The sequence below is a fragment of the Planococcus citri genome, chromosome 1 (assembly GCF_950023065.1).
Source record: "Planococcus citri chromosome 1, ihPlaCitr1.1, whole genome shotgun sequence".
NCBI lineage: Eukaryota > Metazoa > Arthropoda > Insecta > Hemiptera > Pseudococcidae > Planococcus > Planococcus citri.
Genome location: NC_088677.1, coordinates 4,409,845 through 4,425,239, shown reverse-complemented (window position 1 = coordinate 4,425,239; position 15,395 = coordinate 4,409,845). Strand labels below are relative to the sequence as shown.

At 35.5% G+C, this 15,395-nt stretch overlaps 1 protein-coding gene across 1 annotated transcript in view; it reads left to right on the top strand.

The window, feature by feature from the left end:
* The first annotated feature begins 4,629 nt into the window (after positions 1-4,629).
* LOC135845430 (uncharacterized) overlaps positions 4,630-15,395 on the top strand; it is a 517,543-nt gene continuing 506,777 nt past the window's right edge. The window contains exon 1 of the mRNA XM_065363986.1: positions 4,630-4,896. Coding sequence (XP_065220058.1) covers positions 4,845-4,896 — 52 coding nt within the window. The 5' untranslated portion in view covers positions 4,630-4,844. The remainder of the gene's footprint in view (positions 4,897-15,395) is intronic.

The following is a 15,395-nucleotide window of genomic DNA, read 5'->3' as shown; positions in this document are numbered from 1 at the left end:
TTAACGATTGGTTTTTCTGGTCTTAACTTTTTTTAAATTTTATCAGTGGTTTCTTAAAATTTTAAGAGTGAAGAAGATAACCAAATTCACTCGCGCGAAACTAGGGCAAAAGCTCTTGAAAAACATACATACAAATTTTGAGGGTAACCTGGAATTGATGATTTTCGAATATGTCGACAAATTCCAAATATTCCAAACATCAAGGTGGGAGGGGTGCATACCCCCTATCTCGTATAGGTATACTATAGGCAACCATTTCATCAGCAGATGGTCACATTGTGAACTCTCATTGGTCACATAGTGTCTGCTCTTCACTAAACAATAGGCATTGTTCTGAAGTACAGACACAAAGTGTCTGTTTTACCGGATTTGTATATCGTTGTGTCTGATTTTTACAGACACGCTTACACATTGGGATTCCATCTACCACAGCACTAATGGAAGATTTAATGCCAAATCCCCAAATAGAACCAGTTACTCCAATGGAAGTTGCCAAAGAAATTGAAAGAAATCTTAATCCAAAGAAATCTGCAGGTGTTGATAAAATCTCACCAAGAATACTGAAGGAGTTATCAAAAAAAAGGTATTGTGATGCTAACATACATACATTATTCAATGCATGCTTTCGGCTAGAGTATGTGCCACAGTGCTTCAAAATTGCAAAAATTACCATGCTGAAAAAAACCAGACAAGCCTGAAGACAAAGAGGAATCATGTAGACCAATTTCAATATTGCCTGCAATATTAAAATTACTTATTTGAAAAGCTACTTCTGAAACGCCTCAAACCTCTAGCCAAAATACCAGATCACCAGTTTGGGTTTCTTAATCAACACTCAATGATAGAACAGGTCCACAGGGTTGCAGCTATCATTGAAAAAGCATTTGAGGAAAAGAAATACTGTTCTGCAGCATTTCTTGACGTAGCGCAAGCATTTGACCAAGTATGGCACAAAGGTATCCAATCAAAACTCGCAGAAATCCTACCAGGAAATTATGTTCGTCTACTGAAATCCTACATCACAAGGCGAGTGTTCAGGGTGTTCCATGGAGATGAGATATCTACTAAACATTCAATTAATGCTGGAGTGCCTCAGGGCAGTGTTCTGGGACCAATCCTGTATTTAATCTACACAGCTGATATACCAACAACAGAATAAACTGAAACTGCAACATTTGCTGATGACACTGCAATTTTATCAGTTTAATTTTTGAAGCAAACTTGCCCAAAAAAAAGTTGGCCTTACTTACAAAATGGTGGCCATTTTGATTGACAGGTCAGTCGAAATCACAGATTTTGCGTTTCAATATAGGACTTGCACGAAATTTTCCGAACTTTACAAAGGTAAATCGAAAGATCATGCAAAAATTTATCATCTGTCTTTTCAAGTGCTAAAGTGCGTTTTTCGATTTTTGGTGAATTTTTGAAAATCGAATTTAGGTTAAAAAGGAGGGAAAAAATCAAAATTTTACAAAATTGACCAAGAAAGCTGAAATTTGGGAAATACCCTATTTTCGACATGCCAAATCGATTGGAAACGGTTTCAACTCGTTTTGAACAGTTCTGGAGCCTCCAGCAGATTTTTGAAACACGAAATTCCCACAAAATTCCATCAAATTGGAGTTGTAAAGCTGAAATTTTTTCTGAAAACTAATTTCAATACGCCACGAAGTACTGCAGGTGAATTTCAAGTCGTGTTGGAGCCTCCAGCGACTTTTTGAAAATTCCTGAAGCCTCCAGCAGATGTTTCAAACTTTAAATTTTCACAAAATTTCATCAAATGGAGATGGAAAGCTGAAGTTTACTCTACACTCCAATTTTAACACCCTCTGAAGACGACTTCAAGTGTGTTCAAGTCATTTTAGAGCCTCCAGCGACTTTTTTGAAAATTACTGGAGCCTCCAGCAGATTTTTAAAACTTAAAATTTCCCCTAAATTTCATCAAACTGAGATGAAGAGTCGAAATTCATTTTGCAAACCAAATTTCAATACGCTACGAAGTTGACTGCTGGTGGATTTCAAGTCGTTTTGGAGCCTTCAGCGACTTTTTGAAAGGTTACATGGCCTTTTTTTTGGAAAATTGAAATTTCCTAAAAGTAGCTGGAAGCTTCAAAACCATTTGAAACCACCATGTAGTCTGCGAAGTAAATTTCAGCTTGCCAACTCCATTTGATAAATTAATGTTGGGGAAATTTTAAGTTTCAAGAATCTTCTGAAGGCTCCAGTAATATTCAAAAAAGTCGCTGGAGGCTCCAAAATGGCTCGAACACACCTGAAGTCGTCTTCAGAGGGTGTTATAATTGGAGTGTAGAGTAAATTTCAGCTTTCCATCTCAGTTTGATGAAATTTTGTGAAAATTTAAACTTTGAAAAGTCGGCTGGAGGCTCCAGTAATTTTCAAAAAAGTCGTTGGAGGCTCTAAAATGACTTGAACACACCTGAAGTCGTCTTTAGAGTTTGTTAAAATTATTTTGCAGAATAAATTTCGACTCTCCCTCTCAGTTTGATGAAATTGGGGAAATTTCAAGTTTCAAAAATCTACTGGAGACACCAGAAATTTTCGAAAAAGTCGCTGCAGGCTCCAAAACGATTTGAAATTTACCTGCAGTACTTCGTAGCGTATTGAAATTAGTTTTTAGAATAAATTTCAGCTTTACAACTCCAATTTGATGGAATTTTGTGGGAATTTCGAGTTTCAAAAATCTGCTGGAGGCTCCAGAACTGTTCAAAACGTGTTGAAACCTTTTCCAATCGATTTGGCATGTCGAAAATAGGGTATTTCCCAAATTTCAGCTTTCTTGGTCAATTTGGTAACATTTTGATTTTTTCCCTCATTTTTGGCCTAAATTGGATTTTCAAAAATTCACCAAAAATCGAAAAACGCACTTTTGCACTTGAAATTTTGACAGGTGATAAATTTTTGCATGATCTTTCGATCTACCTTTGTAAAGTTTGAAGAATTTCGTGCAAGTCCTATGTTGAAACGCGAAATCTGCGATTTCGGCTGATCTGCCAATCAAAATGACCCTCATTTTGTAAATAAGGCCAGCTTTTTTCTGAGCATGTTCGCATTAAAATGTTCCTTAGATTGTCCCCTTTAGGAAAAAAGTTGTCCCGGTGGATCGGCGGGGTGGTGCAATTACTCCTATTGTCATATCCCGGACTTTTTAGAAAAAAAAATGTCTGTACCAGAATTAAGATCGTTGGATATATTGCGGTTTCAAATTTTCGTTTGTCAATATTTTCCCCAGGAGGGGGGAGAAGGGTCCAAAATTTTTTTAAAAATTCACGTTCCATATACCTGTTTTGGATTTGTTTAAAATTTTTATTTAAAACTCGTTGAAGTATGATTATTTTCCCGACAGTAAAAACGTTTTTTGCCATTGCGGAAATAGTGGAGGGATGGGGGAAAATTTGAGAAAATAATTTTTTCGCAGAAAGTAATTTCAATGGAAGGAGATCACCTCAAAAACGGGGTCGAGGGTCAAGAAGTCTGAAACTTTCCTGACGGAAGAGTTTCAATGGCATACTCACCTTACATGCAAATATCAACCCGAAAGCTTTTCAAGGCAGATTTTTTCTCTTCAACTTCGGTGAAATGTTCTCTTAAAAAATTCATCACCCTAGTTAAAATAAATCAGGCTCAAAATTGCCCCTTTAAAAAATTTTTCCATCCCGAAAAACGTATAAAATACCCATTACAACCTCTTTTCCGAAAATTCGGCACCAAAATCACCGCAACGTTGCTTTCATACTTTCCACTCTTTAAATTAATGAATTTGATTAAAATTGGTGAATGATGAGGCTCATCTCATCCGGCGCGTATTTTCTTTAATAAAATCGAATTTTCAAAACAACCCCATCGCACTAAAGTGAAACACCTCCTATACAAATACCTATCTTTACACTTTTCACATTGAAAAAAGAATCTCCAGTCTCCACCCAGCCAAAAAAATAAAAAAAGAAAGAAAAGAATTTCCTTACACAATCAGTTACAAGCATTTATACTCGTATACCTACATATAGTAAGGGGGCGATGAAGAACGACGCACCTACTACATCTACAACAGCAATCACTATTAAACAAAAATTTCGTCGGGGTACGTCACAGACACGAGACGGAGACGCGAGGAATTTCCAGCCATTTATTTTCAGCATTTTATCATAGCAGCATTTGAAACTAGTTGAATACGATCGCTTCGCATTTCGCGTATTCGCATTTTCGCTGATAAATGCTTCGTCGAAACAAACCTCCTCATCCTTCTCCTCTTCCTCCTCCTACCGAAGCGAGAGAAGATAGAAAAAGACACACAGAGAAAGAGAACCATGCAAAAAAAAAAAACCCCTACCTTAGGTATAAACTTTTAGCTCGCGTATTCGCTGTTCGCGAATTAAACTTCTCATCTTGGCGGTTTCGCTGATTATTCGTAACACCTTCCCGAAAGAAACGATACGGAATACTCGTTCTTAATTAAAAACTAAAATACACAAATGTTAAAATACGTACAGCAAGACGTTGAAATTGGCCAAATTCGAAAAATATCACGCGTTCAGCTTTTAATAAAAGTCGCATCCCAACACTGCGCATGCGTCTAGAGCTTTTCTCGTTTTCTATACGAGAACTACCTATTCAGAGTCGAATTCAAAAGCTCTTCGGAAGTTGCGCTCGGATTGCGTTTAACGTTTTTTTCTTCTCGTTTCAGCTTTTTACGTAAAACGGTCGTAAGCTAAATATACGTACGAATTGGTATTATTATTTTTTAAAGTAATTTTTTTTGGTTTAAAAATACGTTTACGTGATATGCTCCAACATTGAATACCCCTGGTTGAATTTTTAATTTCATCATGAGGATTACCGTATTATTGTGTGCACTTCAAATTGCATTCGTCAGCGGTGGTAAGGATTTTTTTTCAATAAAAATTACTTATCTAGATTTATTCGCACATTTTCATTTTTTAAATTATTTTATAGCTATTTTTTCCTTTAGTTGTTTGACAAAGTATTTTGACGAGATCTATACAATTTGAGAACTATTTTGTTTTTATTTCAGTACTTATTTTTTCAAGAATAGGTACCCACGAAATATTAATAATCAAAATAAATTTTTTTTTCTCTCACCAAAAATTTGCATTAATGAAAAAATTACAATTTTGTTTGCCCTGTCACAAAAAATATTCCATTTCTTCATCCAAACGAAACCCACATTAATAGATATAAAAGTGTTAGACATCCCAATAAAACCGAACGAGCGACGAACAACACGACGAAGGTTCTTCCACAAAGATATAAAAGATTACCTGAGGCAGTTTATATTCAAAATAAAATGTTCCCACAAAACCATGCGTACCTAATCCAGATCCCTCGAATTAACCATAAAAGCTCATTCGTCTAAGCTCTTAACATGTGTTCGAACTTCACATTGCCATAAGAAACCCGATTTCAAGATGGCGAAGGGGAAACTTCGGGAACAATTACGACTCATTCATCGAGCTCTTCAAAACCCAACGTATAAAATTAGAAAACTGAAAAATTAATTCTACAACACGTATCTATCTTGTACAGGAATTGAGCACCAGTTGAAATTTTAATCACGCCGAAGCTGCAGCAATTTGCAAACAATAAAATTTAATTCCAGGCTATAAAAAAAAACCTCACCAACCAAGCTGTGTTTTTTTTTATATTCAAAATACACTTCGAGAGAAGTATATTTGACGATTGCTCGAAACAACGCGGTTTGGTGTTTTTTTTTCTCTCTTATTATTCTCATTTTCATTCGACGATGACTTAAGACTAAGAGATGAATGGGAGAGGGGAGAGGGGAGGGGAAAACCTCTTGATAAAATTAAGGTGCTTTAAGCAAGACGCACGAACGCACGTTTTCGCCGGATATTAATTGTTATGCAACTCAATTAATGCGAGAACGCGAGGAACGATGCGATACAAGAAGAAAATTCATTTTAGTCTAGGTAGAGGTAATATACTTGCATACAGCGTGATCCGAATGCTTACTTCGTTCCTTCAAATAAGTACTTAGGCAACTCATATTACGATATTATTACGTGCGGTAATCGAATCAGCCAGGCAGTTGGAAACAGCCTTGTAATTAGAATATTCATTAAGGAGAAGGTGGGGATGAGGAAGGATGAGAGTTGAAGATTGACGTGTTTCGTCGAGCTCGAATCTTATGATTCTGAAATCAACATCGAGTTCATATTTAGGTAAGCATTAAAAAATTCTTCGAGTCGAAAATTTGATTTAAATTGAGAGAATTTCTAAGTTCAACGAAAAGAATGTGGATGTTTTTGTTTACATTTGAAACAAATGTTAAAGAGATGAAGTTTGGCGAAAAATTCGAATATTCCGACGAAAATATTTTTTTGAAAATTTTTGGAGGACACTGGAGCCCAAAAGTAAGTTGTAATTTCCAAAATATCTGAATAAATTGGTTCAAGTGTTGAAAAAAAAAATCAAAAATTACTAGATATCAAAACTTTTTTCGAGCACTTCAGAAGAATTTTCAGGTCAATATTTGGTCATAATTTTCGGAGTGTTTGAACACTGAAACATGCATCCCCAAAAACCTGACCCAACAACATGTCCCATGATATTTTCAGTCATTTTCAATTCTGGTAAATATTTCCTCTCCACTCTATTTGAAATTTGTCTTTTTTGTTTTAAATTTTCTCAATAAAAGTCCTCGGTCATAGTAAGGTTCTGTTTTTCTTTTTGCCAGATTTGCCCCATTCAAAGTGTCATTTTTTGGAAAAATCGTCAAAAACCGTTTATTTTTGGCAAAATAGTCAGAAAGTATCAATTTTAGTCAAAATTACCAAGAAGTGACAATTTTTGGTAAAATTTTCGAAAAGGTCCAATTTTTGCTGAAATTGCCAAACGATCCTGTTCTTGCCAAAATTGTCAAAGGGTGTCAATTTTTGGCGAGTTGACAAGAGTTTGAAATATTTGACAGCCAAATATTTTAAAATAAAAATTACCCATGAGGTACCTAAGTATTTTCTCGGTTTTCAGGAGCTGAACTACACCTTTGAGTCAATTTTTTCAATTTTCAGGAAAATTTTGGAGATCAAAGTGGGTTGTTGAAGAGGCCAAATTGAAAAAATGTGGTTGATATTCGTACTCAACAGTCCCAAAAATCTAATAAATCATGTGTCACACGATTTATTCTATTCTCGAAAACTAGATTCGAAAATTGGAAAGGGCTTTTGAGAGGTCGAATCAAAAAATAAGTTCATCTTAGTTTTTTTTTGCTTCCAATTTTACATCACCAACATCGTAATTTCTAGTTCAAGAAATTCACTGAAGGTTCCAGTAGTTTCCAAAAAAGTTGCTGGAGGCTCCAATACGACTTGAAATCTATCTGCAGTCGACCTCATAGCCTATTGAAGTTGCTTTACGAAATAAATTTCGGCTTTTCCACTGCCTTTTTGATGAAATTTCAAGTTTCAGAAATGTACTGAAGGCTCCAAAAATTTTCAAAAAAGCGCTGGAGACTCCAAAATGACTTAAACTCGTCAGTAGTCGACTTGGTAGCGTGTTAAAGTTGTGAATTTCGGATTTCCAATTTCATTTGATGAAATTTGGTGAAACTGTCAACTTTCAAAAATCTGCTGGAGGCTCCAGAACTGCTCAAAATGGTTTGAAACCGTTTTCAATCGATTTGGCTGATCGAAAATAGAGTACATCCAAAATTTTAGCTTTCTAGGTCAATTTGGTAAAATTTTGATTTTTTCCCCTCACTTTTTGTTTAAATTTCATTTTCAAAAATTCACTAAAAATCGAAAAATGCACTTTGGCGCTTGAAATTTTGGCTGGTGATTAATTCTTGCATGCTCTTTCGATCTAGCTTTGTCCAGTTCGAAAAATTTCCAGTGAGCCTTAAGTTGGCAAGCAAAATTTGCGATTTCGACGGATCTGTTTATCAAAATGGCCGCCATTTTGTTAGTAAGGCTAACTTTTTTTGGCCAGTTTGCTTTAAAAGGTTCCTTTAGGATGTCCTTTTTAAGAAAAATTTTGTCCCAGAGGATTGGCGGGGAGGTGCAATTAAGTATTTCTATTGTCATATGCTGGACAAAATAAACGAGGAGTTAGACAAACACGCGTATTTACGGCAAATTGGTTATGCAATTATATTAACATCTTTGAAAAGCAAAATTCACCGCAAGTTTACTGCAAGTTCATCAATTTTTGGTAGTTTTTGGTAATTTTATTGCTTTTTAAGTATTATTATGACATCTTGAACGCTGTTTACCGACATTACATTCAATTTTCGACCAATTAGGCCGAATTTCATCTGTTTTAAATAATTATTATTTTTTAAATAGGTATGCAATTATTACTCGTATTTTCAACATGTTTTACAATGCTTTATACAAATTTTGCTAACTTTTTACAAAAATGTTGCCAAAATTAGGTCAATGTTTAGTAAATTTGAATGATTTTGACCTTTTTGAAGTGTTTCAATGCCATTTTAAACATTTTTTAAAGATGTTTTGTGTAAATTTCACTCATAATTATTTCTCCAAATCGCAAAACATTTTCAAAAGACACTAAAATAACTTGGAAGCCTGAAGGTTTTTTCTCACAAAACGGTTTATTTAGAAGGATTCCAAAACAAAAATGAAACGTACCTTTGGATGAATAATTTGATTTTTTCATTCTATTAAAACTTGAAGACACGCCGGGACACATTTTTCTAAACTTACAAGGGAGGTATCTCAAATTACAGATAACAATGCTGCATTGAAAAATCATACAAAAATAGATCACTATCCAAAATTATAGGAGCTGAAGCTCATTTTTCAATTTTTCGTGAATTTTTGACAGTAAAATTTGGGCCAAAAATGGAAAAAATCAAAATTTTACCAAATTGAACTGGAAAATTGAAATTCAGTAAGACACCTTATTTTTGATCCACTGAATCGATTGGAAATGGGTTCGAACCGTTTTGAGTAGTTCTGAAGTCTGTAGCAGATTCAAGATATTTGAAAGTTGAAATTTCCGTAGAATTTTACACTTCGAAAAATTAATAAAACTAAAAATAGCCAAAAACATAATTATGAATTTTTTTCAGTTTTTGAAATTGACATACACGTAAGCTGAAAATTTGACTACACTGTATTTCAAAATATTTTCAAGTTTTAAAAATGGTATTTTTTCGATGTTTTTTGAATAATTGATGAGAAATATTTGAGAAGAAAATGTTTTCATAATCAAAATGTGATGACAAGAAATTGGAAACGGAAAGTTTTGAATGTAAAACTGAAAACATCAAATGAAAGGATGAAGTCACGCAATAATCGGCTATTTTCTTAACATTTTGACCAAAATTTCAGACCCCCCCCCTCTACCATGGTATTTCAAATCTCATCACAAAATGTTAACAGCTGTAAATATAATGAATACAAATGCTTCCTGGATTATTTTCATATTTTGAAATCGTAGCTCCAAGATTAGTCAAGCTTTTAAAAACGATGCTTTCAAAAATGCCAACTTTGAACTTTTGAACTTTGGAAAATATTTTTAAAAAGTATTCTCCGTTATTTTTTAAATCCTCATGAACAGATTTTCGTCAAGTTTCAGTAGTTTTGAGCAATTAGACTCCAAACGTGATCTTCATGACGAGAAATTTTAATTTCTGAGGAAAATGAACCTCCACCTTTCCTGTCCCAAGGACATTTGGTGAGCTAACCACAGAGATCATCCTTCTTCTTTAACAGATGAAAGAACGCACAAAAATTTTTCAGTCAAATCGGATAAATTTGACATTAAATAAACTAGATTTTCAATGTGACGTCCTTGGGGGGGGGAGGGGGGGGGGTACACCATTCTGATGCGAGTATTTACTTCGAATGTGCGATATTTCGAACCAACGCAATAATAGGATCAAATTCATACTCCGCGTAATAACAATGCAGAGGTATTTCGCCTTCAAATGTCAATTGAACGCAAACTGTAATGTTTCAAAGATGTTAATAAAATTGCATAACCAGTTTGCCGTAAATACGCGAGTTCATCTTATAATGCCGCATATGACAATAGGTATATGTAAGTGCACCCCCTTGATCGTCTGGGACAGTTCTTTTCTTGAAGGGGACATCCCAAGAAATATTTTAAAGCAAACTTTCCAAAAAAAAGAGTGGGCCTTACTCACAAAATGGCTGCTGTTTTGATTGACAGGTCAGTCGAAATCACAGATTTTGCTTTCCAACATGGGACTCGTACAAAATTTCTTGAACTGGACAATGCTAGGTCGAAAAAGCAGGCTAAAATTCATCACCAGCCAAAATTTCAAGAATTCAAGAGCTAAAGTGCATTTTTCGATTTTTGGCTTAAAAATCAAATTCAAGTCAAAAATTAGAAAAAAATAAAAATTTCACAAAATGAATCCAGAAAATGGAAATTTGGGATATACTCTGTTTGTGACGGACCAAATCGATTGGAAATGGTTTCGAACCGTTTTGAGTAGTTCTGGAGCCTCCAGCAGATTTTTGAAAGTCGACATTTTCACCAATCTTTCATCAAATGAAATTGAAAATCCGAAATTCACGCCACACTTCAATTTAAACACGCTATCAAGTCGACTGCTGACGAGCTTAAGTCATTTTTGAGCCTCCAGCGACTTTTTGAAAATTTTTGGAGCCTCCAGAAGCTATTTTTGAAACTTTAAATTTCCACAAAAGTTCATCAAATGCAGTTGTAATGTCGAAATTCATCCTGTAAACTAATTTCAATTCGCTAAGAAGTCGACTGTAAGTAGATTTCAGTCGTTTTGGAGCCTCCAGAGATTTTTGGAAAATTACTGGAGCCTCCAGTAAATTTTTAAACTTGAAAATATTCACGAAATTTCACCAAATCAAGTTGAAAATCTGAAATTAACGCTGCACTCCAACTTGAACACGTTTAAGTCGAGTGCTGTTAGGTTTATGTCAGTTTGGAGACTCCAGTAGATTATTGAAACTTGAAATTTCCACAAAAGTTCATCAAATGCAGTTGGAATGCCAAAATTCACTCTGTAAACTAATTTTAAATTGCTAAGAAGTCGATTGCAGGTAAATTTCAAGTCGTTTTGGAGCCTCCAGCGACCTTTTGGAAATTACTGGAGCTTCCGGTAAATTTTTTAAAGCCAAAAATGAGAAAAAAATCAAAGTTTCACAAAGCGGACCCAGAAAGTTGAAATTTGGGATATGCGCTGTTTGCAACGTGCCAAATCGATTGGAAATTGTTTCGGACCGTTTTGAGTAGTTCTGGAACCTCCAGCAGATTTTTGGAACTTGACATTTCCACAAAATTTCCTAAAATGAAGTTGGAAATCCGGAATTCACGCTACACTTCAACTTGAACACGCCACTGCTGACGATGAGTTTAAGTCATTTTGGAGCCTCCAGCGACTTTTTGAAAATTTTTGGAGCCTCCAGTAAATTTTTGAAACTTGAAATTTCCACAAAAGTTCATGATTTGGTAAACTAATTTCAATACGCCAAGAAGTCGACTGCAGGTAGATTTTAAGTCGTTTTGGAGCCACCAGCGACTTTTTGAAAATTACTGGAGCCTCCAGTAAATTTTTGATACTTGAAATTTCCACAAAAGTTCATCATTCTATAAACTAATTTCAATACGCTAAGAAATCGACTGCAGGTAGATTTTAAGTCGTTTTGGAGCCTCCAGTGACCTTTTGAAAATTACTGGAGCCTCCAGTAAAATTCTGAAATTTGAAATTTTCAGAAAAGTTCGTCATTCTGTTAACTAATTTCAATACGCTAAGAAGTCGACTGCAGGTAGATTTCAAGTCGTTTTGGAGCCTCCAGTAACCTTTTGAAAATCACTGGAGCCTCCAGTAAATTTTTGATACTTGAAATTTCCACAAAAGTTCATCATTCTGTAAACTAATTTCAATACGCTAAGAAGTCGACTGCAGGTAGATTTCAAGTCGTTTTGGAGCCTCCAGTAACCTTTTGAAAATCACTGGAGCCTCCAGTAGAATTTTGAAACTTGGAATTTTCAGAAAAGTTCGTCATTCTGTAAACTAATTTCAATACGCTGAGAAGTCGACTGCAGGCAGATTTTAAGTCGTTTTGGAGCCTCCAGTGACCTTTTGAAAATTACTGGAGCCTCCAGTAAATTTTTGAAACTTGAAATTTCCACAAAAATTTATTATTCTGTAAACTAATTTCAATTCGTTAAGAAGTCGACTGCAGGTAGATTTCAAGTCGTTTTGGAGCCTCCAGTAACCTTTTGAAAATTACTGGAGCCTCCAGTAAAATTTTGAAACTTGAAATTTTCCGAAAAGTTCGTCATTTTGTTAACTAATTTCAATACGCTAAGGCCGACTGTTAAGAAAAAAATTACCAATTTTTTCCGAACAAAATTAAATAAAAGATGAAATTATAATTTTGCCAATTTGATATAATACTCACAATATTATAAGTTGGATTCATTAAACAATTTTGTTCTAGTTTCGGTATTTTCATCAACCAATTTGTTCCCAGCTGTTTTGACCTTGAACCCGAAAAATCCCGAATAACGATCGGTATCGGAGTTTCCAGGTTAATTTTCTGGGTTTAAGGGATCGGGTTCTGTTTTAGTTCGGGTTCATTGAAAATAATCGGGCTTAAAGAAGAGAATATTTGTTCGTCTTTTTAATCGTTTTTTGAGTTTAGAAAAAAAAAACGAATACCTCTATTTTTAAGAAGACATCAGGTAGGTGCATCTCGAACGACAGTATACAAAGGCAGGAAAAAATATTTCATCATTACAAAAATACATTTTAGAAGAAAAACCTTGAACGAAATGAAATTTTTCTCGAGTTGGTCGTCAAATTCCTTGAAAATTTCTTCGTCCATATTTGTGAGCAAGTTACGCCAGCAGGAAAGAAATTCCTATCGGGTTAGGGTTACGAGGTATGCAATAATATTTCAACAGGTACAGGGTACACTTCTTAATAAACTATACATACACGTACCTATACCATGAGATGACCGTTTCTATACCCGAGTCGTCGTCGTAGTAGTAGTCGTAAGTATATATTCTGTATAAGTATTTTGACGAAAAAAGCTATTTCAATAGTTGGCTCGTCGAATAAATGGAATTTAGATTAAAAACTCTCGCATCGTCGTCGTCGCTTGGCTCGTCGTATACTTCTCGTACCTACCTAACTATATAGCCTGCGTCAAAGTCAACTTTTCAATTATCTGAAATCAGAAAACCACTACAGCACCAGGACCCGTAGTAGCTCGCGGATTAACCTACGCCAAATCCGGCCACCATTTAAATACAATATATTTTCCATTCGCGGTTCGAGTGTTAAAAATCAAAATACTTACGACGAGTGAGCGAGTGAAAAAAAAAACTCGAGGCTAAAATAAACTACCTCGAAAAAAAGGCGAAACAATTTCCGTTTTGAATAAAAACAATATTATGGTAGCGAGAGAGTTCATCGCCGGAGTTATTATAAAAAGAGTGTAGCTTATTTTTTTCCATTCGCAAGTTTATTACGAGTAGAGAGAGAATGTGAGTGGAGCAGAGAGGGAAGGGAGGGGTAAAGGATTGAAACGAGTTTGAAAAATTTTCGCAGATTAGGAAACACGATGAGGAAGGACTCAGCTGGTAGGTAGGTGTAGTCGCCTTCGATGTAAACTTATTTACCATTTACTAGTAGCTTTTTCTCGGAGGCGATGGAAGCTGATGCGGATTTTGAATTAAGGAAAAATTTATATTTAATTAAAAACTCGGTCGGCCAATTTCGAAAATGTCGTTTTCGCCCAAGTTTTCTCGCCTCTCTCTGAGTGAATGACGCTGGCTGGTGTGGCGTAGACGGCCACCTTTTATACTATTATAATACGTAACATAATGTAGTTATTAAAATTACGCCATATGCGGGGGGAGTGGAGGGGAGGAGGGGACTATAAGCTGCCAAGACGTACCTCTACTGTGCATGGTAGAGAATGAGAGAGGTGTACTGTAACTTTTTTCATAAATCAGGCTTTGTAGACTATAATCTGAAATATTTCAAGTGCTGGTTCGTCGCCCCACCTACAGTTCTCAGGTTGGTTCGCCGTTTTAGTTGATATTTTTAAGCTAATACATTATTTAAAGTAATTACCGCGAGTAGTTTTGCGGCAGCTTAAGCCATTTTTGCGTATCATTCAAATGTGACAGTAAACGAACGACTTGTCGCAGCTTTCGCAAAGGTAACTATAGCTATACACAATCTAACCAGACTCAACTCTTGGAATAAATCGCGTATCATTTTTTATACGACGTAAACGCGAAACCGAGTTCGAGTTAAAATGGAGAGACGCGAAACAGCTTTTGGATATGGTCTACGGCAAAAACTCGAGCTGTTTTTCAAACTACTATTCGATTGGCTTATTTGGTATGTGGCGTGTTACACCGAATGCCGTCGAAGTCGTTTTTTTTTCTCCCCTTACCCGTACATATTGAAACAGCGTAGCGCAGCGAAACGAAAGAGCAAGAGAAGAGAAAAAAAACGCAAAGATTAAAGAAATAAATTTCACTCGTCTTCCAGAATCTTATTTGTAATACGATAAAAGTTATCGAAACGAAATAAGAATAAAATCAATGCAACAATAAAACATATGTTTGGTATTTTTTATACATCCATTTTCATCGGATCTCGGGTCCCGTTCTCTGTGTCTCGTGTCGTATTGTACGAGTACGAGTACGTACCTACGCGAAATTTATCGCGAAATTACACTCAGCGCCATGTTGCTCTCTTTGCGAGCGAAGTCAAAGTCTCGCACGATTTAGATTTATATATATTTTTTAGCCGGATTTCCTCTCTTTTTTCGTGATAAATAAAGCTATTAGAATGCATCGACTGGTGAAATAAGTCAGCTATGTAGATACTCGTACGTACTACGTACTAGAGAAGAGCAGGTTGAATGAAATGTTGTATGTAGATATATTGTCGAATCGCCCATATCCGTCAGCATGTTTCGAATCACGTTTCGTGTATCTTTATTAACCTATCAATCAATCAATCAATCTATTCACCCAGCGGTTGTATTTCGTACGTGTATTCTTTTAATACTGTTGAGAACTTCTTTCTGCCGGATGTTTTTCTCGAATGATGATTTAGCATGTCTAAATTAATTTTTACAAGTTCTGGAGGAAGCGTATTTTCGGGTAAAATAAGTGAAATGCCCATGGCCTCAAATTTTTGAAATTTTGATGAAACTTGGTGGGGTACTTTTACAAAAATTGTAGGATGAAAAAATGCCCCCACCCCACCCCCTTGCCAACTACGACGAAAAAACGCATTGGGGTGGGGGAAGGAATCATACATCAACGAGTTTTGAATAAAAAATTTTGAATTTACCCTAAACATATACATACAAGAGACACGAGTACGGCCACGT